Source organism: Coffea arabica, chromosome 2c (assembly GCF_036785885.1).
Source record: "Coffea arabica cultivar ET-39 chromosome 2c, Coffea Arabica ET-39 HiFi, whole genome shotgun sequence".
NCBI lineage: Eukaryota > Viridiplantae > Streptophyta > Magnoliopsida > Gentianales > Rubiaceae > Coffea > Coffea arabica.
Genome location: NC_092312.1, coordinates 1888694 through 1913123, shown reverse-complemented (window position 1 = coordinate 1913123; position 24430 = coordinate 1888694). Strand labels below are relative to the sequence as shown.

At 38.1% G+C, this 24430-nt stretch overlaps 4 protein-coding genes and 1 long non-coding RNA gene across 8 annotated transcripts; 3 read left to right on the top strand and 2 right to left on the bottom strand.

Annotated features, from left to right (window-relative positions):
- Positions 1 to 835: 835 nt before the first annotated feature.
- Positions 836 to 2825, bottom strand: LOC140029922 (uncharacterized). The gene is made up of 2 exons (XR_011833840.1): positions 2686 to 2825; positions 836 to 2569 (listed from the first exon to the last, which is right to left on the bottom strand). It is a non-coding gene; the product is annotated as an uncharacterized lncRNA (long non-coding RNA).
- Positions 1649 to 3778, top strand: LOC113724956 (WRKY transcription factor 22). Its single transcript, XM_027247876.2, has 3 exons — positions 1649 to 2148; positions 2396 to 2509; positions 2665 to 3778. The coding sequence occupies exons 1-3, from the start codon at positions 1649 to 1651 to the stop codon at positions 3227 to 3229; spliced, it is 1179 nt and encodes a 392-aa protein (XP_027103677.1). The 3' UTR covers positions 3230 to 3778.
- A 1859-nt stretch (positions 3779 to 5637) lies between these two features.
- Positions 5638 to 8149, top strand: LOC113724955 (probable NADH dehydrogenase [ubiquinone] 1 alpha subcomplex subunit 5, mitochondrial). Its single transcript, XM_027247875.2, has 2 exons — positions 5638 to 6177; positions 7518 to 8149. The coding sequence occupies exons 1-2, from the start codon at positions 5859 to 5861 to the stop codon at positions 7733 to 7735; spliced, it is 537 nt and encodes a 178-aa protein (XP_027103676.1). The 5' UTR covers positions 5638 to 5858; the 3' UTR covers positions 7736 to 8149.
- A 1013-nt stretch (positions 8150 to 9162) lies between these two features.
- On the bottom strand, positions 9163 to 13148 carry LOC113724954 (pentatricopeptide repeat-containing protein At5g52850, chloroplastic). 3 transcript variants are annotated; one of them, XM_027247874.2, is made up of 3 exons: positions 12971 to 13148; positions 10244 to 12593; positions 9163 to 10153 (listed from the first exon to the last, which is right to left on the bottom strand). In XM_027247874.2, exon 2 carries the CDS (start codon positions 12482 to 12484, stop codon positions 10364 to 10366), a length of 2121 nt encoding a protein of 706 aa, XP_027103675.1. In that variant the 5' UTR covers positions 12485 to 12593; positions 12971 to 13148; the 3' UTR covers positions 9163 to 10153; positions 10244 to 10363. The 3 variants fall into 3 exon arrangements, with proteins under 3 accessions (XP_027103675.1, XP_071929468.1, XP_071929467.1); XM_072073367.1 differs by lacking the exon at positions 12971 to 13148 and having other exon boundaries at positions 9163 to 9923; positions 9993 to 10153; positions 10244 to 12907; XM_072073366.1 differs by lacking the exon at positions 12971 to 13148 and having other exon boundaries at positions 10244 to 12907.
- Positions 13149 to 15388: 2240 nt separating this feature from the next.
- Positions 15389 to 20121, top strand: LOC113724953 (protein SGT1 homolog). 2 transcript variants are annotated; one of them, XM_027247873.2, is made up of 10 exons: positions 15389 to 15760; positions 16342 to 16411; positions 16747 to 16871; positions 17693 to 17834; positions 18198 to 18294; positions 18403 to 18468; positions 18873 to 19011; positions 19320 to 19396; positions 19508 to 19612; positions 19833 to 20121. In XM_027247873.2, exons 1-10 carry the CDS (start codon positions 15598 to 15600, stop codon positions 19938 to 19940), a joined length of 1092 nt encoding a protein of 363 aa, XP_027103674.1. In that variant the 5' UTR covers positions 15389 to 15597; the 3' UTR covers positions 19941 to 20121. The 2 variants fall into 2 exon arrangements, with proteins under 2 accessions (XP_027103674.1, XP_071929466.1); XM_072073365.1 differs by lacking the exons at positions 18198 to 18294; positions 18403 to 18468 and having other exon boundaries at positions 15462 to 15760; positions 18893 to 19011.
- The last annotated feature ends 4309 nt before the right edge of the window (positions 20122 to 24430 follow it).

The following is a 24430-nucleotide window of genomic DNA, read 5'->3' as shown; positions in this document are numbered from 1 at the left end:
TAGGATGCCCATAAATTCTAACTTTTCTCATTAATTTAAACTTTAGTCTGTACAATTAACAAATAATTGTACGTATGCACAGGCCATTACATTGCTTTTCCATCTTAACCAAGGATATTTGCATCGATAGGCCTGCCTGCGCTAAGCAATTCCTAGTCGGAACGAATGGTTATGTGCTTGTGTTTTCAGACTTCGGCTTGCCCTTTTACTATTTTTTTTTTTTTTTTTTGTGTTTTAACCACTCCAAAATTCTTTTGGACGCGGACCATATTCCTTGAGAGCCAGCAAATTCTGGAAGGGATCATGATGGCATGACGCAAGTCATAGAAAATTGGAATCTTTCCTCCACTGTTTCGCGAAAAGTGGCCATCACAGTGGGAGCATTTGCCAACTTGGGGTTGAACTGGGGAGGGTGTAAAAGTTTCTCCAAACATATCATTGGAGGTTTTTGGAGGCTGGAGCTCTATTTTCACAATGATATATATATGGTAGTATAACAAATATACGACTGCAGAAGTTAAGCTCAAAAATTTGGTACACAATTCGGCTAAAAGTTGCATGATGCACAATTCTATTGTTGCACAAGAAAAGTAGATCAATTAATCACTGTGCTTTGCTCAATGGCTACCACCAAAGCCTGTAAGATTTGACGGGGCGGGAGATCAATGACTCAAAATTTGTCCCACCATCTATCACTATATGTGATCTGTCACTTTAAATGATTCCAGACGGACGGTGGTGATGGTTTTTTCTTGGTTTCTTCAGGCCTCCCTTCTCATAGTATAGAATAAATATATGTCTATCGTGTCTCAAAAAAAAAAAAAAGAAAGAAAAGTAGATCAATTGAAATTTTATACCCAGAACGAAATATTCTTACAACAATAAGGTCTATACGTCTCAAACATTATTATTCCCACACAATCGATAAATTTGCACGCTTGGAAGATTAAAAGCGCAAAGTCCTGTGCAGGTTGAAGTTGTACCTGCCTAGGCCAGGAGTATGGCATTAGGACACGCCTTATCAACTCCCAGCCCCCCACTTTGACGTTGCTGCAAAGTCAATCTCAGAAGCTCAAGGCATATCTTATTCCATATCAAAGATGCCAAAGCGCTGACTCCGGAACCACTTTGCTTCTCTCCATCGACAGACAGAGACAATGTGGAAAATCTTTATATTCCTCTTCGGGTATAAATAGACAGAGAGATACCAGTGGCAACAAAAGAATCAAGGTCAGAGCCTGTCTCTGTATCTTTTGCTTCTCTTCACCCCACTCCTCCATTCTAATAGGCTCCCCCTGCATTTGCATTATTGATTATACTACAAGATTAAAAATCTCTTCCAAAAGTCAGCGCCGTCCTCCTCGGGCCCCCTCTGATTTTTCCACCTTTTGTCTCCCATCTCCAATTTGCAAAATGCTACAGTACGCTAGTGGACAGGACAACACTGATGATTTTTAGCATTAAGGAAAAAGGGGAAAAAATAAAGCCTGTGCCCGTGCCCGTGCCCGTGCCCGTGCCTGTGCCCCTTTGTCTGTTTGTAGTTTTTTTTGGACTCTGAAGCCAAGCGTAAGCAGAGTGGTGGGATTGGAGAACTGGAGGTGTGTGCACTAAGTAGTGTATATCCCGGCCCTGATGAATCGTTCAACATATGGCTGATGACTGGGACTTGTATGCGGTGGTGAGGAGCTGCTTCAACGCCGCTGCTACATCAACAGCCTCCTCATCCACTACGACTGACGCCGCCATAGCCCCTGTTGAGAACAGCAGCCTGCCATCGGGGGAGACGTCGTTGTCGGCGTCATTCCTAGCTTCCCCTTCATTTCAAAGTGGCCACACTTCATCTGATTTTCCGGGCTTTGCAAATCACACGAGGGACTCCTTTCGGGGACTCGAAGAAATTTACAAGGAACCGTACGAGGATATAGTACAATCTTTCGTCGACCTTAATTCACACGCTCAGCACATCCAAGCAATCCAAGGCCCTGGATGCACAGCAGATCAGACACCTCAACAGCAACGGATATATGGACAACCACAGCAGCTGATGCAGCAACCGCAAAGATATTCACACCTCAGCCGTGAGATGTTTGTTGGTGCTTCCCTTTCTTTTCCATCTACAAGTCCTCAGCCCGAAAGGCCGCGAAGAAGGTAAGCGAGCATTTACTAGAAAACTCCAGGAATACTCACTATTTTTGGATCTTCCAACCCAGATCGAGTCGAAATAACAACTAAATCAAGTTGTACGTCATAGAATAGAATTAATGTGGCTCAGCTTTTGAATATTATTATACAATTCCAATCAACGATAGAGAAGAATCGAAACTAGCATAGAATCTTGACACCATATTTTTAAGTGTTTCAAGAAATGCAAATTAATAGCATCTTCCTAACACAGGAAAAACCAGCAGGCCAAGAGGATTCAACAAATGACACAAGAAGAATTATCAGCTGATTCATGGGCCTGGAGAAAATACGGTCAAAAGCCAATTAAAGATTCCCCGTATCCAAGGTTTTTTCTCTTTGATCACCCATTCCGGCTATATCCCAATTATTTGGTCATCACATTGAACTGTTGCAAGGAAAAGTTCCGTCACATTAATTTTAACTTTCCGGATAATTGAGCAATGACACTAGATAGTTTTGTTGGAATAAAAAATCAATCAGAAACTACTACAGATGTAGCACCTCGAAAGGATGTACAGCGAGGAAACAAGTGGAGCGATGCCCTGCGGATCCTAGCATGTACGTGGTCTCATACAGCGGGGAACACTCGCACCCCCGTCCTACGCACCGGAGCTCCCTCGCTGGTACTACCCGCAGCAAAGTACCTCCCGCTGCCGCTGCCGCCGCCAGGCCCCCCACCACCACCACCGCTACTACTACTTCCACCACTAATATCCATAACATTGCCTCCTCATCAATAGCTTCTTGTTCTTCATCATCTCCAGCCTCTGCTTCCAGTTTCTCTCCAACCGCCACGCCCATAACAGAAGGCGACAGTGGCGTAGACGAAAATGTGGATCAAGAGACTGCAGATAACGAAAACAACAACAGCTACGGCGCAGAATTATTATTGTCAGGGGAGGAGGAGGTAGAGGGGTGGGCGGATGATGGTGATGACGATGATGAAAATGATGGCGATGGGAACGGGGATGATGATATTCTCATTCCTAACTATGCTCTCGTGAATGATGATCGTTTCTTCAAGGGCTTGCATTTTAAGAACTAAAGTCTGAAGTGGTAGCCTGGTGATAACTCGCAGTCGTACGTGACGTGGTAGTGAAGATTTTGTTCTCATCGCCTGCTGCGACGGCTGCTTAGTAGTTGGCCCGGGAACTTCGAGACATTTGGACTTGGACATCCGCAAGCTGTTGCTTGCTCAGTGGCCGGCTGCCCAATTAATGAGGTGATCCTGAAAGAAATAAAACTGTGTTTATCCTCCACCCAACTTTCTTGTTTTCTTTTAGCCTGTGATTCCTTTGGATTTGTGACTTCAGCTTTGTCAAAGTATTAGCAGCTTATAAAGATCAGTCGGTCGTGTGCTTGTTGGGTGAAGTTTTGTATAGAATAAAAGGTGCCCAGCCACGAGCCAACCATCCCATGGAGTCAAATTTTGAGTCTGTCCTGGAATTCCTAAAAGAGACGATTCTATCTTTCATCATCGTTGAGGAGCTCATGGGACAAACATTCCCCGCAATTTCACCTGGAAAATAGATTTAATTGGTCTTTCTTTCATTTGACTGTTTCGGGACCTTATAAAATGACTGGTTATTTTTCATTTGCGTTACGCATCAAATAGTTGACCACTATTACATAATGCAAGGCCCGCTTGCTTCCGACAGAATTTGTAAGTGAAAGGAGATATCGAATGATAAAAAGGGAAAAAAGAAACTGAAAAGGTCACGAGATTCATTTTGTAAATTTGTGCCGAATATTTTAATCCAACTTCATCTTTAGCCCAATATATTAGCAGATTGGATTGGAAATGAATCTACCATATAATACAATGCAAAGGTTAATGAACAAACATGTCATTCATTTCTTGCTATTAGAGCTTAAAGACGAACAAACTATTCGATCCGATAAAAGCTCGTTAGAACTTGATTTATCAACTAGTCAAATCAAACTTGAATAACGTTTTATGTTTGATAACCTTTAAATTCAATAAAAAAAAAATCGTTTAAACTCGATCTTGTAAAAATAAAATAAAATTTTAAATTCGTTAAAATAATCAAATATGTTTGAATACTGATGTATTCAGTTTTATTAGGAACTGATATATGTTGTTGTTAGCTACACGAGGAAAGTCAAGAAAAAAAGCGGAGATACGGGTGCTTTTAAGATTTAATGGACTCGGCTTAGTCTTGTATGAATGATAGTAGTTTTGTCTTCATTATGAGGTGGAAGAAAGTCAACTTTCGCTCTTTCAGCGCAAACAATACACGTCACTTAGAGACGCGCACGCCTGAAACCGATTCCCACACTCTATTTTCTCATCATCTGTTCTTAGGGACAATTAGAGTCGTTAATCACAATTTAATTATGTTAATTTCTTTAAATCTGTTCATCGATAATTCATCCATTAATTTTGAATTGATCTAAATGAGTATTCAATTAAATTCATTTAATTGGGTGGATAATAGATTGATTCAATCCATCTTTTTGGCATTTCATTCTTCCCCACTAAATAAGGCAACTAGACTTCGTAGGCTATCGACCTCTCGCACATTGAATATGTATAGTTTTGTCTAGTCCTGTTTGCACAAATTAAGTTGGAATCTAGAAAATCTTGGTATTTCCATTGAATATTGCCCTTAAATCTTGGTTTCGACCAAGATGAGGTGTCTGGGAGGTAATGCGTTATGCGTTTTCTGATGAGAAACAGTGGACTCAGTCAAAGGGAAGACGATTGTAAACAGTTCCCAGCTCTACCCAGATGACGTCACTGTCCCTCACGACCCTGAAGAATCTTGCCATGTCCCTCGTGTTGGCCATTTTATTTTTGCTCTTCGAAACGCACCGTATCGATCAATCGAATTTCGAATGCCCCCGCTGCAGTAGGGATGATCGACACGTGTCCCCCGCCAGGTGGGCCCCACACGCGACACGTGACAGAGGGACGGGACGATAAATGCGGAGCATTCCTTGCTCGGCACGCCCATTCCAGTGAGATTGGTCGCCAAAGACACTAAGGGTGAGTATGATAAAACTGAAATATGTAATTCGAATTGTGAATCTATTACGTTATTAAATTGTTAAATATTAAATCTGGTACATTTGAGTATGCGTTAACAAGTGAATAGTTTATTACTTATTATTTTTTATAATAAATTTTGTCTGAAAAATTTAGTATTACTTAATTAATCCAGATGTTCAGTTTTTGTTATCAAACATATCTGAATATGTTAAGATCTGAATCCATTAAATTTAAACGTTGAATTGAATTATCAAATAGGACCAATTAATGAAAGTTAAAAGGGAAAAATTAGCACCGCTCCTTTAAACTTAAAAAATTGATTATCTCGAACAGTGAGCATACACATGGCGAACATCGTGCTAGGACACTTGTTTAAAAACCCCATATGTGCCTTCGAGATATCCCCAAAAGCAGGCCGAACATTGGATGTGAGCCTCTGAATGAATACAGTATCCAGCCTCCTGGGTGCTGGACCATAATCCAAAATGGCCCAATGAGTAACTCGCACCGTTTACTGGAAAAGTAAAGGGAACCCATTCGGAGTGTAGCTTGGTAATCTTCAGACTTCAGCTCTGACTTCCATTCCAATACTGAGTGAGCAAGCGAGCCACAGAACGATCTGCCCATCGAGTCAACTTGTCCAGAGAAAGAGCGAGTCAGAATGTTTCTGCGGAGGGTGGCTCGGCCGTTAATGATGATGGCGAAGGTGAAGGAGACGACGGGGATCGTAGGGCTAGATGTTGTGCCAAATGCTAGGGAGGTTTTAATCAGTCTGTATAGCAAAACCCTAGAGGAGATCAAGGCCGTCCCCGAGGATGAAGGATATCGTAAGGCTGTGGAAAGCTTCACCCGCCACCGGCTCAAGGTGTGCCGGGAGGAAGAGGACTGGGAATCGATCGAGAAGCGTCTGGGTTGCGGCCAGGTCGAAGAGCTTATTGAAGAGGCTAAGGATGAACTCAAGCTCATCGGCCACATGATCGGTATCCGCATTCTACATTTCATTTTTTTTTTCAAATAATTAAGAATGATTTTCTAGTCGCTTCCGTTGTTTATTATTATTATTATTATTTTAAATGCGTGGCATTTTCCCTGCATCTGCCGTGAAATTTTTTTTTTTTTTAAAGTGATCAAATAAAATTTTCTGGTTGGTTTAATTGCTCTTGAGAAAGTTTGTGGACTGCTTGTAGGGGAGGGAGGGGGAAAATGGTGTTGCTTTGGGAAATAGTGGATGTTCTACAGTTAAGTGTATGCTTTCTTACTGCTTGGTCTTCTATCCTTTTTTTTTTTTTTTTGAGGATATAGAACGAGCTTTTGAGAAGATGACATTGTACGGTTTCAAAAAAAGCTTAAGTTTGCATCTTCTTTGCTATAAGTTTTCGAAGACTTGGACTGACATTGGAAGCTTTCATCCTATTCTGTTGTGAATCTATAGACATTTTAGTTTTGGGGATGATGAGGGCAGTGGAGCTAGAGAGAGAGTTGTTAACTATTCTTGTGCACTGACCACTGATTATTATTATTATTATTATTATTTTTTTTTTTTTACTTCTTTGAAAGGACTTGGGAGTTTTCCGGGGAGTGGTCAGAGCATAAAATAGAACTTTGGGTTTTGATAGGTGAATGGTTATCTTAGGAGTAGGGTAGTGGTAATTGTTTGATGAGTTGGTATTAGTAATTTTTTTTAACAATCTGTTTTCTAATTGATTATGAGAATCTGGATTGCAATTTGCTTTCTTATCTGATTTCTCGGCAGCTGTGAAGAACCTCAAGGTTCCTTCATATGGCTAGTTTGAGGTCAGAAGAAACCAAGCACCCTAGTTTAATAGAATTGAGCGAGCAAACTATTAAGTAGTAATGTCTTATTGAGTGAGTCAAGAAGTAAAAGCTCTCGTCATCTCTTCTTCTATTTTGCTCCTTTTCAAATGTTAAACAGTGAAAAATTGACGTGAACTAATTGCAAATTGATCTGTGACTTGGGAGTGCATGATCTAGTCAACAAAAGAAGTATTTTGCTGGTCTTGGTTGATCAGCTTCATGGCTATTGTCTATATTTGTCTTGTTGTATTGGTGGTTATGTATTTAAATTTTCAAACCACATTTGACAAACGTAGATGTTCTAAATGTCGAGAGGATGTAATGCTTTTTCTACTCTGATATTGTCACTCCAGAGTCGTTATCTTTACTAATCTTGATGCCAATTCCAAGTTTATACTGGTTCAAATGGCTTGAAACTGGAGCCATCTAATTTTGGAGGAAGTCTCCAGTTAAATATTGCCAATTTGATGTTTTGGTCACTTGGGTGTCTTTGTTTCAAGTGCAGAGTGGAAACCATGGGGTATCCCAGATGATTATGAATGTGAAGTTATCGAAAATGATGCTCCAGTTCCAAAGCATATACCCTTGCATCGACCTGGTCCTCTTCCTGAAGAGTTTTATAGGACGCTTGAGGCCGTTTCTACCAACACTTTGGAAGATGCTGTTTCACGCTCAAAGAAAGATGAGCCTGCAATTGCATCTGGCGAGCAGCAATCTAAGTAGCACTCCACAGCTTCTTCTTTTGGCTTGTTCTTCTTTTTGCCGAGCCACATCAAGTTTATTACTGATCGGTGCCCTCTTGTTTTTTGTAATTTCACAAAAACAGTTCTGTTCAGATCGGAGTTTATCTGTGGGATTAAAGATTGAACCACTAGTTAATAATCGGAAGTTGAGTGGCTTTTACCAAATTTGACCGCAGCTATCCGCATTCTGGTTTAACTGAACAACTTAGGGTAGTATGCCCATTTCACCCATGTCCCAAGGCGCCATTATTTCTTATTGTTTCTCATTTGAGTTCTTGCTGTTGGTTGGCTATCATGTAGTTAAACTGTTGCTGTCAGCTTAATTGACCCTTCCCTTGAATCACTATGAAGTTGAGGGGGTTCCTTGTTAATATATGTATTATATTTATGTGCTGACCCTGCTCAAGTTTGGGATCCGTTTGACCTTCGTTGCCCCTTCACATGAACAATATCAGAGTTAGAAAGTGGACCATATATATTACCTTTTCAGTTAAACTGGTGGTCATCAAAGTTAGATTGAATGTTGATTGTCCCCAGTTTTCTGTTTAAATCCTTTAAACCGGTGTTTCTGTTTGCTATTACTTCCCTTGCAAAAACTGTTGCAGTATATGGTTGTGTAGCTGATGATCAAGAACAGTTTACTTCTTTCTGTTTGTTCACGTTCTTTTGTAAGTTCTTCGCAGGAATATTCTAAAGCGTAAATAGAACTTGCCGACCGCCTGGGGCTTTCCTACATGACCTACAATCCAACAGATAAACTTGAATGAATTGAATTGGCATGAATGAACTTGGGGGCTGACTACTGAGTACCTTAATAACTTGGGGCCTTTCCAATGGGCGCAAATTTTGGTAGTTGTTCATTACAATGTAAACAAAGAGCTTGAAACTGTGCTTGGATGTGTAGCGTCGCTCAACTCAATTAGCATGTCTATCAATTTGAATGAGTTTATTTAAAAAAAAAAAAAAAAAAACAGCAACTGAGAGTGATAAATACAAATATAGGAATTTCTAAATTCAAAGAGGTGTAACATCGTCAACATGAGAATTTCTAAAATTAAGAAGTTCAATTTAGAAACCTGTTCATGTGTAATGATCAAGCTTCGGTCAACCCTGTTTTAGCAGTCAACTTTCAACCCACTATTTTGTTGTTGTTAACATTTGCAGCTTGGTCAACTCCATCCCCAGGCCTCGGGGTTATGGTCCAAACTAACTACAAAATCCGTCGGCGCTGATGATATCATTCTTGACGATGCCCTCGGAGGATCCAGACCCGAACCAGTGGACAGAGGTTGGATGAACCAATTTGAAGCAAGGATTTTTAGAACATTTTATAAGTAGCTTTGTTGGCCAAGATTCAACAACGCTCCATGGCGTGTAGATGTCACAATGACCGATGTGCTCTTGAAGTGCAAAGGGATGGGATGCCTATGCGGTAAACTTTATTCATTTTGGGACCGTTTGAATTGTGAATTTGGATGTAGGAAAATATTCCAAATTGAATGCATTATTTACAGGAGAATTTAGAATTTACAAAAATATTGGGGTAGGAAATGAACACATTCAGGGGCAAAGAAGCCTTCCACCGTTTCAGCTGCGCTGCTTCAGTCTCTGGCGCTTTTCGCCTTTCCTGCATGGCGATAGCAATAATTGCCAACACAACTTCTGTATCACACACGCATCCACCAAATATTGAGGCACTCAAATTCTAGCCCTTTCCTTAGTCTACACCTAGCTGTTCTGTCGTTGTCAGGCAACAATGGCCGCCGGCCATTTTTTCCCTGATTTGTACATGCTCACAGAACAGTAGGCTACAAGAAAATACATCTTAAACGAGAAAGGTCTAAGATTGAGAATGGTAATGACATCTATATGGAAGAATTTGAAATCGAGAAATTTTAAACTCCCAAAATCCCTCTGAATTTTATGTTGGATTTCAAGTCCAGAATTCCAGATACCTATTGGGAAACCAGATATATAAAGGATTTGGATAAGAATCTCAAACCCAAATCGACCATATCCCTCAATCCAAAGTAAATGAAAAACGAGTTGTTGCCATTGGTCCGAAAGCCGAAATTTCTGCTAGCTAACATTCCTTCACCTCCTCACTGTAGTTGACTAGTTGTCAAAGAATCTCCTCCAGCTAGTACAGTTTTTTAAACAGAGAAACTCTGAAAAATGACAATAGAGACGGTTATATGAACTTGAATCTACAAAAAAAAAGAAAAAAAGTTACTTGCCAGTTAGAATGTATCTTTTCAGCATGGCATGAAGCAAAAACATCTTTCTATCTGAATTCTGAAAGCAGCTCGGTCACAATTGGTTCATTTCCTTATCTTGCTCATACCCCATCCAGTCAGCTTTACGGGGACCTTCACCTCATTAACACTGAAGCTGGTGCCTGTCGAGGAAACTATAATATCAACATGTGTTGCCTTCTTCGCAACAAATCATGATAAGTATAGACATATTGTCTGGGATGCTTACAAACCTGTTGTAAAGAAGACCACATGCCATTTCCAATCCGAGACTCTGAGATTAGGATTCTCATGAGCTTTAGTATGAATACCATTTTAGCTCTACATTCTGTATGCTATGTTCAGGTATCATGTTAAGATGGTACATCTCCAGCAATTAATAGTGGGACCTTGTTGCTTTTCTCCATCCAGCTATTACTATAATCTTTCTGTATTATGCCTCTCTCTTTCATCATGCCGCAGGTTTTCTCTCTTAGGTCAGATTTGCCGGAGTTTTCGTACATGTCTGCAAGAAGCAAATAAAATGCTGGATTACAAGGTTCAAGTTCAAGACCTCGACTTGCCATTTCTTCACCAAGGGGTACATCTGAATGTATTTTGCAGGCATTCAACATTGTTTTGTAGATCAATGCATCAGGCCTGAAAGGCATTGTCTCTATTATAGCCATTGCCTCCTGCATCCTGCCAGCTCTGCCTAGTAGGTCAACTAAACAAACGTAATGCTCTAATTCTGGGACTGCATCATTTGCTTCTCTAGTAGAATGAAAATATTCTAAAGCCATATCAACCAAACCACAACGTCTGCAAGCAGATAGAACCGCCAATATTGTTGTGGAATCAGGTCTAACTCCTGCTAACTTCATGTCTTCAAAAGTGGAGAGAGCAGAGGAGACATGACCGCTAACTGCTAGGCTGAAAATCAAGCTGTTCCATGAGACTACGTCTGGCTGACAAGCTTCATCAAAGGCTCTCTTTACATCATGCATGCACCCACATTTGCCATAAAAAGCAATCAAACCATTTGAGACTGAGGTCCAGCCACTGAAGCCAGATTTAATAGCATAACAATGAAGTTGCTTCCCCTGTGGTATTGCACCTAGGCTGGCTGATGCTGACAAGACAGTGGACAGGGTAAACCCATCCATCTCAATGTTATCTTCTTGCATGTAACTGATCACTTCCAAAGCCATTTCAAAAAGTCCTAATTGGTTAAGTTTGCTCGCTATGCTTGTATATGTGATAACATCTCTATGATGCATTTCACCTATTATACGCCATGCATCATCAACCATATGGAGTCCAGCATAGGCACCAACAAGAGCATTCGCCACAACTATATCATGGCCAATGTTCATTTTGATTATGTATCCATGAAATCTTCTTGTATGATTTGCAGATTTCATCATTCCACAAGCCTGAAGGATACTGGACAAGGTAAAAGAATTTGGCATTATCCCTGCAAACTGCATCTTTTCAAATGCTTGAAAAGCCTCGTATCCAAGACCATGTTCAACAAAGCCAGAAATCAAGGAAGTCCAAGAGATGATGTTTGGTGACCTTATTTGTTCAAATACTTTAAAAGCGTCGATTATTCCACCAGAACATTTCAAATACATATCAATGAGTGCATTTCCAACAGAAACATTATTTTCCAAGCCAATCTCAATAACCCTTGAGTGAAATTGTATCCCCAGTTGCAATGTCAGAGCTAATGAGCAGCCATTCAAGACTACAGCATATGTATAACTATTTGGAGTGATCCCATGGGCCATCATCTGCTCTATTGCATCAACAGCCTCCTTGATCTCCAAGTTATGGCAAAAGCCACTCAATAGTGTCGTGCATAGAACTGTATCTTGCTCAAGAGTTTGCTTTGAGACCTTCATAGCATCTTCCATTCTCTTACATCTTGCATACATGTCAGTAAGAGCTGTCTTCAAAACTAAATTCAGCCGAATGCCCAAGACTAACATCCTGGCGTGGATTAATCTCCCAGAATTTAAACAAGTAAGACCACCACATGCGCTCAAAATTTTTGCATACGTGTATTCATTTGGTTGAATTTCTCGTTTGATCATGCATATGAAAAGTCTCAGCGCAGTAATCCAGCTCCCCTCTTGGACAAATGAAGAGATCATAGTCGTCCAAGAAACAGTGTCACCATTCCGCATATTCATGAATATCTTATGTGCTGCTTCTTTGTTATCACATTTAGAGTACAAATCAATCAAACTGCTAGTTAAAACAGGATTTGAATCAAAACCACTCTTTATTGCACATGCCTGGACTTTAGTTCCTTGGTTACGATCCCGAAGAGCTGAGCAGGCCCTGATCACAATCGAAAGTGTATACTCATTTGGGCATTCCCCAGAAGACTTCATCAAATCATACAGCTCAAGAGCTTCCTCGTAGCAACCATCTTTGACATAAGCAGACAACAATCCAGACCAGGACACAACATCCTTGCATGGCATTTCCTCAAAGAAGTGGCGTGCATGATCAACTCCATGGCATTTTGAATACAGAGCGAGCAAGTTATTGCTGATCCATAAATTATCTTGAAAACCCGCTTTGATAATTGGGCTGTGGACACAAATGCCCTCTTTCAGTAATTGTTTATTGCAATATGATACAATCTTTGAGCAGGTTTCTTCGAAATTGTGTGGTCCTGTCCTGTGTGAAAGCCTCAAGGCATTTCGCCATGACATATTGTAAAACTTTTCAAAACAAATTTGAATGGCTTAAAAAGGAAGTAAATTAATTAAGACCGTTTGAATTACTGATTTTTAAAAATTTTATAAAAAAAAATATATTATAATATATGTAAATTAAAAAAATAATTAAAAAATATATCAAAAAACCCTTTTAAAAAAATTACAATCCAAACGCACACAGCCAGGCGTGTACTATTCACATGCCAAATGAGGAAGCAGCTAAGAAGTCTGAAAGAAGATGCTTACCGGTTGACGCTTCTAGCCTTCAAGTAAACGTGCCTTCTATTTTCCAGAAGATTAATAGTAAAAACTAAAAAGATGCCGTTCCCTTATCACACGATGAACGAGTTGCACATTCGATTGGCAAACGCGGAGCTTGGAAAACTCGTTAGATGGCCACTAATGCCTTGTTTAGACTGCAAGTTTTGGCACAAAAATTTTTTCATATATTTCTTAATTATAATTTTTATCTTATATACACCACGTGATGATTACCACATATCTTTCCTATAAAAATTCTGAGAACTTGCAATCCAAAGGGCCTTAAATTTTCTTTATTTACTAAGGCCTTGTTTGGATTGTTGTTTTCTGTCGAAAATTTATGTTATTTTCCGTAATCACATTTCCCTATTATCTTTTTTTTCTCACATACATCAAATCGCTACAGTATTTTTTCCATGAAAAATACAATCCAAACACAACCTAAAGTTTTCATGTACCATGAAGTGGTTTTGCAAATTACCCTTTTTTTTTTTGGGCAAAGATTATGTGAATGTGACGACCCATTTGTAAAGAATAAAGCAGCTTTTAAATAACTAACGTATTTGAATGTATTAATGTGAAAACGATTATTTCATTCATAGACTAGTACCTCACGATTTTATGTAGGTTATTAATTAGTTTTCATCACAACTAATTACTCGTACACTTTCTTCTTCACTATACTTCATATGTTTTTTACACTTAATGATGATTTACGGATCAAGATAAATCTTTTTTTAATGTGCATATGCATCAAGTGTGTATCAATGATTAGATAGCATTAGGCTTCTTATAAAACCATAAGTTGGGGTGTTCAAGAACAAACTAGAAAAGTGGCTAGCCAAGATTATCGAATTGGTCCAAATTGAAAAACATGCTAACTACCTACAAAATTAATATATATATATATATATATATATATGGTAATTGTCCTCAAATTTGAAAATGATCAGATTTTTCTCCTTTTGATAAGTGGAAGGTTTCAAAACCTCCTACTTATAATCCTTCGCACCTTATCATTCACATCAATCCTCTCCCAAAATGATTAAATTACTTGAACCTATCCTTAAAAAAAAAAAAAAAAAGAAATGTTACGACTATGGTTTATTTTTTTTTAACCGCAATTCCTACATATGTACAGGGTTAGTTAGGGTAACCCGTATGCAAATCTCAGAACTTAACGATCTATTCATTTACAAGTAAATAAATTAAGAGACTCATCATATGTTTATATATATATATTGCAACTTTTTTACTTAACCAGTTAATTCTAACTCGTTCTCACCGTAGAACGAGTTAATAGTTTTCTAAAACGGATGAAGACAAAAAAATAAAATAAATGTTCGAAATATTTAGCATTTTAATTGTCTTTTGATCATGTACTTTGTTGGTGGACTTTTATAACTGTGAGATTGACTGCTCCTTTATACTTTGGATATATATGAGTTGTACAATCGTTTTCTTTATCAGTTGAACAGGTTAGCCCATATTCCATGCCGGGTTAACTTAGTTGAATAGGCGGGTTAGTAAACGAAATGAAATTTTATTGGATCAAAATATGCAACTAGGTCTGTGAAATTACACAATTGTATTGATGTCGATCCCCTAATATTCCAAACGGATCGGGCTTGTCCGTTTATAATAATAATGTTCAACAACTAATGGACAGCCTTTTTCCATAAACAATTGACGTGTCTATCGGAAGATAGAATAAAAATCAAAGGAAAAAGCTATGGGAGTGGGAGGTGCTGCCGAATCCCTCCTGCATGTATACCACTCTTACCACGCAAATTATTGGGGATTCACATTCACAAGAGGGTTCCCCGGTCTTTTCCCACAACCTTCGCAAATAATTGGATTTCACAAGAGGGTATCCCGGTCTTTTCCCACAACGTTCGCAATTTGCAGTGGTATAGTACTAGTAAAAATACTTTTAACAACGTAAATAAAAAAATTTTAAAAAAACCCGTAAAATATTATAGAGTTTTTTTGAAGGAATACTCTGTTACATTCGGTATTCACTTAATTTACTATATACATATACATATATATATATATATATATACTAACAATTATTATGATCAATTGGATTTATATACTGTATTATAGAATTTTTTGAACGGATGTCTTATCACATTTATATACTATATTATAGAATTTTTTGAATGAATGTCCTATCACATTTAGTATTCAGTTAATTTATTTTATATATATAAATATATTAACAATTTTTATGATCAATTGAATTTATATATATATTTTTTATTTAATGTTACTTATGCTTCCTTATATTTATTTAATTTTTTAAATTATGTAATATTTTTAAAAATATCACATCTAAAATATTATGTTAATTAACGAGCTTCCCATATATATATATACCCGTTAAACAAACCGAATACTAGTCTATTAGTCATTGAAATAAAGCATCGGCGGTATCTTGGTAGCGGTAGCATATGTATTTTTATTAGTGATTGAAGTCAAGCATCGGCGGTGTTCCAGTAGAGTGATAAAGCCCTGTGCGCTTTCCCCTTTCTAGAGCCTTCTATTTTTATCTATTTGCGAGACTGTTCCTGTCCTGTCCTGTCCTGCTCTCTTCTGAGAAGCGAACCATGGCATCGTCGGATCTGGAGACCAGGGCTAAAGAAGCCTTCATAGACGACCACTTCGAGCTGGCCGTTGACCTCTATTCTCAAGCCATCTCCGTTAGCCCTACGAACGCTGAGCTCTTTGCTGATCGCGCTCAAGCCAACATCAAACTCAACAACTTCACCGGTATTTTATTCTTCCGATGAAATCCTTTTTTTTTTTTTGGTTGTATATTTTTAGGAGCGACGAAATCCTTATTTAAATTCAACATACAGTATTCCTATTTAGCTTGCTATACAGTATTCCTATTTTTGGGATCTATTCGACGAATCTATTGTTGCTTAACTACATGTTGCATATGTATGAAGGTTGCTTGCTTCAAAAGTTCAACCATCTTTTTTGCACGCTTTTTTTCTTGTTTTAATGTCTAAGATTTAGTTAAATGTCTGACATATAGTTTTGCCTTCTCACTTGACTTTTTTGCGACTTTTCTTGTTGATCGAATATCACTTCATTAAACTGTTCACACCACGGTAGACAGATTTTATTATTTACTTTTATTCGTCTACTCTAGAAAATTTAATTTTTTTTTTCTTGTTTGGAATTATTAATGCTCCTTGAGTTGATAAAGGACGAACCAACTCACTAACATGAAAGGTTTTTGTATTTTGCCTTGTATGGATGTTATGGAGGAGTGCTGGTTCAGATATATTGGTTGAGTTGTATTTTGTGTGCCCTAATACATGAATATTGATTCCCATGAGCAGAAGCTGTTGCCGATGCGAACAAGGCCATTGAATTGGATCCTTCTATGCCCAAAGCATATTTCCGGAAAGGGTGAGTATTTTGGTGCATCCTCTTACTTTACTGATATTCTTGGCATTGTTGCTGTTTGCGCCCAGGACTTGTTTTGTTCTCTCTGTATTTTTTAAAATTTCTTTCTTTTCACTTGAGACTTGCCTCCCTTTTTATGCGGTTATCCATGCTGAAAACTTTGTCCAGCTTCCACACGGAGATTATCTTGTGGCTTCCCTTATCGGGCCATTAGAAAATCAGTTGGCTACACATGTTAATTTATGGCACTGAATGAATTTCAAGTGTATACAACTGTCCAACTGCACTTCATTATGATTATCCTCATGAATGACTAGTAGCATTTATTTTCCTTACAGTCTCGCCTGCATCAAGCTTGAGGAATACCAGACTGCCAAGACAGCTTTGGAAGTGGGTGCTTCTTTAGCACCTGGTGACTCAAGATTCAATAATTTGATTAAAGAATGTGACCAGCGCATTGCAGGTACAACTCTTCCGTTTGGCATAGATTTTAATAGCATAATGGTAATGTCATTGTACATGACTTGTTTTTAAATTATTGGTGCCTTGTGCTCGTAGATCAATTCACATTGTGGGGATACCGGTTTCTCCTTCACAACTATGTAGCTTAATTTGACAGCTTTGCTGTTTGACATGATTGTAGTAGGATAATAGTAATGTCATTGTCCATGACTTGTTTTTAAGATTATGGACGCTTCTTGCTCATAGATCAATTTTGCGGTGGGGAAACTGGTTTCTCCTCCTTGACCACATACCTTTATTTGAAATTTATGGAATATCATGATGGTATATATCTTTTTCAAAAGAGACTTCCCCATGATATGAAGTTGAATGCCAGGGTTAATAAGCTGAGTCATTATAGAATACAAAAAAGGGTTGTCTAGGAGCATGCTTGAAAGAAAAGAATTAAAACTCCCACTATTTGTGCATGTATGTACATCTGCATACGTTGTATCAGCTCAATGACCTCATATGAGTCCATCGGAAGCTGAAAAGGCTGCCAACTGCCAAGCTCTGAAGAGAACCACTGATTTTGTTTGGCTGGGATTTTGATAGTTGGGTGTGAGTTGCACCTTTCATGCAGTCGAATGGAGCTTCTTTTGATGTCTGTCAAATGTTGCCTTTTTTTTTTCCAAAAAAAAAAAAAATTGTATGTATATCTTTATGTGCTTATCTCTGAAATTTTAAAGCTGTGGCTTACATGCAAAATAGCTTCTATTACATTCTAGGTAATCTTTATGTAACTTAATTTGTTTTCTGATTTTGGTTCCTTTTCAATTTAAGAGGAAAATGGAGTGTTGCCAAACAAATCACCAGAGGCCCCAATAGTTGTTGATACAACTGCTGCAATTCCGAAGGTTGCTGAGCCAGCCATCAGTATATCCAACCAGACTACCAGTTTGTCATCTGCCAAGCCAAAATACAGGTTATTGCAACTTATATCTCCCTTTTCTCTTCCATATGACATCCTCTAAGACTCGATACAACCTGTTGCAACATTGGAATGTTTACCATAGCCATGGTTGGTCAGATCTCATAACCTGGCCAATGGTTCCTCTATGAGGCAAGCCAATAAAGTATTAAGAAGTCTGTCATTAGCAGTGTTACTTCGATGTTGATTGACCATTTAGCTAATTGTTGGAAAGTTTTTTATTATACGTGCTGATAGATTCGTAATACCACCTTTTGTCGGCATGCCATTTTCTAGAGCCTTAACAGTTTGAATTGATTAAGATTCAAGTTTCTGATGATTAATTGGATACTTATGCTTAAAAATTATGTGTTGCAGGCATGAATATTATCAAAAACCAGAGCAAGTTGTTGTAACTATATTTGCAAAGGGTATACCAGCAAAAAATGTTTCAGTGGACTTTGGTGAACAAATAGTATGTTCATTCTTTCCGTTGATATCTATAGATTCTTAAACATGGTTCACACCATTTGATGTTCTTAAGATGGTTTGGCTTTCCTTTTTCCTTTTTGTTGCTTTTCAGCTTAGTGTCACTATTGATGTGCCTGGTGAAGATACATATACTTTTCAACCACGATTGTTTGGAAAGGTAAAATGTTAACTTGATATTATAGTTCTGGCAGAGAGATATCTGCTCTCTCGTGTCTCATAACACTTAACTGTCATATGGTAGCTGGAACTATCCTTTGGTCAATTGGCATGTTGAAACATCAGGAGACTGAGTTTTGTATGAACTAGTGAATGCATCATGGGTAAAAATATTTGCAACATGTGTCTGATTAGGAATTATTAATGATAAAAACCTGAGTTTACTATAAATCATCATTAGACTTTTAAAGCAGTGAAACTCTGCTTTTCATTCCTGCTATTAATTTATGCATGGCCAGTGGGTCTTTGTAAATCGTGTTCTTTTTTTTATGATGTCAGAAAATTATGTTTTTACATTAACTTTCTAATTTTTTGTGGACTTTGGTGTTGTCTTCATATAAACAGATAATTCCTGCAAATTGCAGATATGAAGTTCTGTCCACGAAAATTGAAATCTGCCTTGCAAAAGCTGAAGCTGTACACTGGGTGTCTCTCGAGTATAGCAGGGATAATGTGGCTTTGCAGAGGATAAATGTTTCATCAGGTAGGTTTAGTTGCACGAGTTTTTGGCTAGCCTGGAAATAATTGCTGTGCACTGGTAGATTGTCTGAAAATGCACCAGTAGGCCTGGTTAAGAAGTTTGTTTGGAAATTAAAAGTGGAACAGAAACTGGTTTTTGTGTGCTGTCTATGTTGGTTCTTTTTTCATGAAGTCAATGTCCATGTGATCAGGTATATATGGCTTTCTTACAGTTACTCAAACTTGAGATGCATTTATTCTCCCAAGATGTTACAGAGAGAAGATATTGGTCACAGTTGATAAGCTTTACCGTCGTACCTTTGCATTTTGCAGGAAGTCAAAGACCCACTTACCCATCCTCGAGAGCAACAAAAGATTGGGATAAGCTTGAAGCTCAAATGAAAAAGGAGGTATGCATGTTATCTCTGCTATTTCTATTGGTCTTTTCTTTTGCATTGAGGTGAAACGTGTAGCACATGCTAGGAAGTGTTTTGGCTGATTCACTCTGTTTACATCTTCAGGAAAAAGATGAAAAACTAGATGGTGATGCAGCTCTTAACAAATTTTTCAGAGACATATACAAAGATGCTGATGAGGACACTAGAAGAGCCATGATGAAATCTTTTGTAAGACTCTTATCTCCATTTCCTAAGAATTTCTGATGGTCCTTTCCTGGTTGCCATTTTATAACTTTCTTTTGTAGCTGTTCTATTTGAACAACAATTATCATTGAAACTTGGAAAGATTTTCTGCCCATGCTGAATGGGTCCTCTCAATTCAGGTTCCCCGTGTGTTTGCATGTAACTTTTTGACGGGTTGGGAGTAATATATTGTCTGGTGTAACAGGTTGAGTCAAATGGGACAGTTTTATCAACGAACTGGAAAGAAGTTGGTGCAAAGAAGGTTGAAGGAAGCCCTCCAGATGGCATGGAGATGAAAAAATGGGAATATTGATTTTCTTGGTGTCTTGTGACATATTTCTGTCTTTTCCTAGTTCAAATGCTTTGGTGTTCAGGACTTCTAATTTTGGTCCAGTCTGAATGAATGTTTTTATTTCTCGTCTTTTGTTCCCCGCTGTCATGACTTTGACTTTATTAACTTGCAAATATAAATTGAGCGATGGTGTTTGTGAAAATTTTGTTCTTTTTATGGCCGTTACTGTTGCGATTAGATTGCTAATGCTTCTTAAATTTTTTCTGTGTGCGAGTTTCCTTAGCCCATGAAGCAGTTATAGCTGAGGGTTACTAAACTGTCCAGGAATTCTGGCCATTGAATGGATTTTACTACTTCATTTCTGGGTTTTCGGTGAAAGATAAAAAAAAAGGTTCGCAATAAATTGATGGTGGGAACGAAATGCAATTGATAAATGGACAAGGTCCGCCAAGACTACCCTCAGTTCATAATGTAGGGTACTCAGAAAAGCACACAAAGGAAGTGGGGAAAGGTTACCGGCCCCTAGTGGGTGAACCCTGCTCACTGGGGTTTAATCTTCCTACAATTTAGCTCTTTCCTGCATAAAATTTTTAAGTTCGTATTAATCTCTTTTCCTCTAAAAAAATGATTATAACACGCGTGTTCGCAATTGCACGCGGTCTACGATCGTGTATGAATTATTCTTCCCTGAGGTGTTGGGTGTACAATTTTTTTTTTGGGCACTGATATGTACCAATACATATTAACCTTTAGTTTAGATTTTAAATTCTTTTTTTACACGTGTCATATATTCAAATCTGATTATGTTAAAACAAAAAAAGTCTACATTGATGGTATGGGAAAATTTAATCCTTCTTAGAATGACTAAGCTACACAATTTTATTGTTAATAAAAAACTAATTGATTTTTAAGAAAGACGATACTTCCATTTTTCTTTTTGTAAGTTTCCAAAAATAGAAGGAAAAATATGTTCAATTACTAGTATTTTCAACTAGATTGACTTAGATCATAGTTATTAAACCCAACTCGGAGCTCAATCCAGAGAGGTGATCGAGTCACCGATTCAACCGTGAGCTGCATAATAGCTATATTATAATATATATTTTTAATTATAAAAACAATATAATTTTTATGTTGGTGGTTAGATGGCAGCTTAATTGATGATTTTTTTTTTCCAATTCACCGATTGAAGCGTCGGATCATTGACAAGTCAATAAGTTTGATTAACAACCCAATTCGATCCTATAACCCGTTCACCAAGTTGATCAGTTTAACCGTTGAGGCAGGTTAGGCTTTATAACTATGTCATTTGAACATATTGATAAGTTAGAGTGTTTATAAAAATAGTAATAATTATCTATGGACCATATATAAAAAGGGGGAGATTAAACTAAAATCTATCACTTTGTGATATTTCTAAATTACTTTTTATAACTAATTGTTCACTAGCTCCCTCTGTCTCTCTTTTGATTACACCCACTGCCAAACAATTATCTATTTACATTTTGCATAGTTTATTTTGGTGAATTTTTCACCATACGTATTAAAAATATATAAAATTGCCTCATAAGAATGATTTTAACAAATATTTATATAAATTTTTTGTTAGTTGTGCACACGAGAAGTGTGCCTCGAACACCAGTAATTGTGAATACAACTAGTCGTAGTTGTTGTTGTTGTAATGTTGTTGTTGAATCAGCTAACACTAGTCAAGCCAATTTGTTGGGTCATGGTGCTTGGCAGAAAGGCGTGGGAATTAAAGATTTTGGCTACAGGGTATGGCCATGTGGGTATGAGATTTTTGGAATGGAAAATGGTCAATTCCGTCCCCATACTTTTTTATAGTGTCAATTCAGTCCTTATATAATTTTTTTGGCCAATTTGATACTTATACTTATTTTGTGGTACCAATTGAGGAACGCTGCAGCGATGCCACCACGTAAATTCGATTAACTTACTAATTGAACAACTAAACAGGGGTATTTCGGACACTTCACTGCTGGGTTGAACCGTTCTTCCAAGTTCCAACTTCGAAAGGCAGCAAGAAGGATAAAAAAAGAAGCAAAAGACAGTAACTCTTCCATCACTCTCCCCAGTCAATTATTCTCCCCATAGCCTGTAACCATCGTCTTCTTCAATCCTTTTATTTATTTCCAAATAATCTCCGCAACCCATTAAAGAAGGGGTGGTTTGGAAGTTGCCAGAGGAAACCATAAGAGGGAGGAAAAAAGGGAAAATACAAAAAGAAGTCCCAAAAATTGCTGCACAGAAACGAACTTCAATTCCTCAAGGTGGTGAGGAGCATTCTGTCCCACATTCCAGCCGACCGCGGCGTAAACAATCGCGTAGGATTGGAGGTGATCAAGCGATGAAGATAGCAGCTGATCAAGAACCGCAGCTGCGGCAGCTGCAGCAGCAGCCAGTTCAAGAAGTTGAAGATCCACCACCACCTCAGGCCCCTGATGATTAGGAACCAGTTTAGTCGAATCCAGATGAAGGTAGCTAAATGGGCGTCGAATTCGAAATCCATATTGTTAGCATTGATTTTTGGATTGGTTTTCGATGCTAGTTATATGTGCAGTAGTAAAGAGTTGATTTTGACTAATTTGATTGTTGAATTTGTCAAACTTTTTCAGATTCTGGTGAAAGTGGTACTGACTAGGGATGGCAATGGGGACGGGTGCCCGCCCCGCGGGGGGCTCACGGGGCGGGGGTTGGGGCGGGGCGGGGGGGAATTTTTTCCCCCCGCTTAGAAACGGGGCGGGGGGCGGGGGTATACTCCCCCGTCCCATCCCCCGCCCCGCCACCCGCAAAATATATATATATATATATATATGACTATATATTATATGTAAGTTAATTAGTTATAAACTTATGATAATGATATTATTAGTTAGATGTATTATATAATGTATATTAGTTTATGTAATATAATTGATATTATCAATTATATGAATAATTATACATGTCTACTAATAGAATTTATTAATTAGTTATACTAAATTTACTAATACATTTATACTAAATTTCTAATTACACTTAATAGAATAACACTTTTTTCTCAAAAAAAAAAAGCACAAACACAATGATGAATTAGTAATTGCATTTGTACTAAAAGTGAAAATTTGACTATTTTAGTTATATTTATTTCATCATATTGGATTGTATTCAAATAACTTCTGTTTGATTGTTTTTATGGGTTTCAATTGTAAAATTACAATGAATAATAATTTGATGATGTGTTGATATTTTAGTACTTGATTATTTATTAAAATTTAATTATAATAAAATTATATAATAAAATTTTATTAACCCCGTGGGTGCCCCCGCGGGTGAAGCGGGGCAAGGCGGGACGGGGCGGGGGGAGTGGGAGGCGGGGGACGGGGCGGGGGACGGGGGAGGGGTCCCCCGCCCCAACCCCACCCCGTTGCCATCCCTAGTACTGACCTGTGAGGAAGATTAGGGTCTTTTGTTACGATTCGAATGCTACTGATACTGATTCATCAGATGATGAAACGGTGATTGAAAAGAAGCCTAAGAGATTTCTTAGGGAGGTTATTCTCCCTATTGTGAAGTTAAAAAGGCAACATGGTTAGCCTGTGGCTATGGCTGTTGCACAGAAAGCTAAAAATTCCTGTCAAGAGAGCAATAATGCAGAGAAAAACAACCCTAAAAAGAAGACTGGTTTAACTAAATTGTAGAGTTAACCTCAATCAAGGCCTTCCTCTTCCAAATACAAAGGTCTCAGGCAGAGGAAATGGGGAAAATGGGTTGTAGAAATTCGCAACCCGTTTAAGGGAAAGAGGATCTGGTTGGGTAATTATTTTATAAAGGGAGCTTCAAGAGCCTATGAAGCGAAATGACTTGAATTTGAAGCTAGGGCCATGGTTGATCAAATTGCGTCTGAGAAGAATATAATAATCAGTCTAGCTCAATGGCGGTTTCCCAGCCACATAATCAAAATGACATTCCTTCTTGTGTATTTGAGGACTCTGCTGAAAGCCTAGTCTTGCGTACGTCACCAACATCTGTCCTTGAGTTGGAGTGAGACGGATCTGCTACTCCGGCTATGGCTTCTGTGGATGGTGATAAGCAAGATGAAGAAGAAAAGGTGACAAATGAAGAAGCAGTGAAGTGTCCGAAATACCCCTGCTTAGTTGTTCAATTAGTAGGTTAATCGAATTTACGTGGTGGCGCCGCCGCAGCGTTCCTTAATTGGTACCGCAAAATAAGTATAGGTATCAAATTGGCCAAAAAAATTATATATAGACTGAATTGACACGATAAAAAAGTATAAGGACGAAATTGGTCATTTTCCCTTTTTGGAAAGAAATTTATTAAAGATTCATCAAAACTCTGTAGCCTGTACCCGCATGGATTGGGAGGTTTTCATTCTCTCCGCCAAAAGAAAAATAGAAAAGAGGGGAATGAGGATCGGTAGGTTTTCAGGAACCATGATTCCAAAATTTAATCCCAAATTTGGAAAACAAAACATAAAAAAGTTTAGCAGT

Coding starts and splice junctions, on each gene's coding strand:
- LOC113724956 (XM_027247876.2), top strand. CDS start 1,649: ATGGCTGATGACTGGGACTTGTATGCGGTGGTGAGGAGCTGCTTCAAC. Junction 2,149..2,395: donor CCCGAAAGGCCGCGAAGAAG/GTAAGCGAGCAT, acceptor TTCCTAACACAG/GAAAAACCAGCAGGCCAAGA. Junction 2,510..2,664: donor AAAGATTCCCCGTATCCAAG/GTTTTTTCTCTT, acceptor AAAATCAATCAG/AAACTACTACAGATGTAGCA.
- LOC113724955 (XM_027247875.2), top strand. CDS start 5,859: ATGTTTCTGCGGAGGGTGGCTCGGCCGTTAATGATGATGGCGAAGGTG. Junction 6,178..7,517: donor GCTCATCGGCCACATGATCG/GTATCCGCATTC, acceptor TTTCAAGTGCAG/AGTGGAAACCATGGGGTATC.
- LOC113724954 (XM_072073366.1), bottom strand. CDS start 12,718: ATGTCATGGCGAAATGCCTTGAGGCTTTCACACAGGACAGGACCACAC.
- LOC113724953 (XM_027247873.2), top strand. CDS start 15,598: ATGGCATCGTCGGATCTGGAGACCAGGGCTAAAGAAGCCTTCATAGAC. Junction 16,412..16,746: donor AAAGCATATTTCCGGAAAGG/GTGAGTATTTTG, acceptor TTTTCCTTACAG/TCTCGCCTGCATCAAGCTTG. Junction 19,613..19,832: donor GAGCCATGATGAAATCTTTT/GTAAGACTCTTA, acceptor CTGGTGTAACAG/GTTGAGTCAAATGGGACAGT.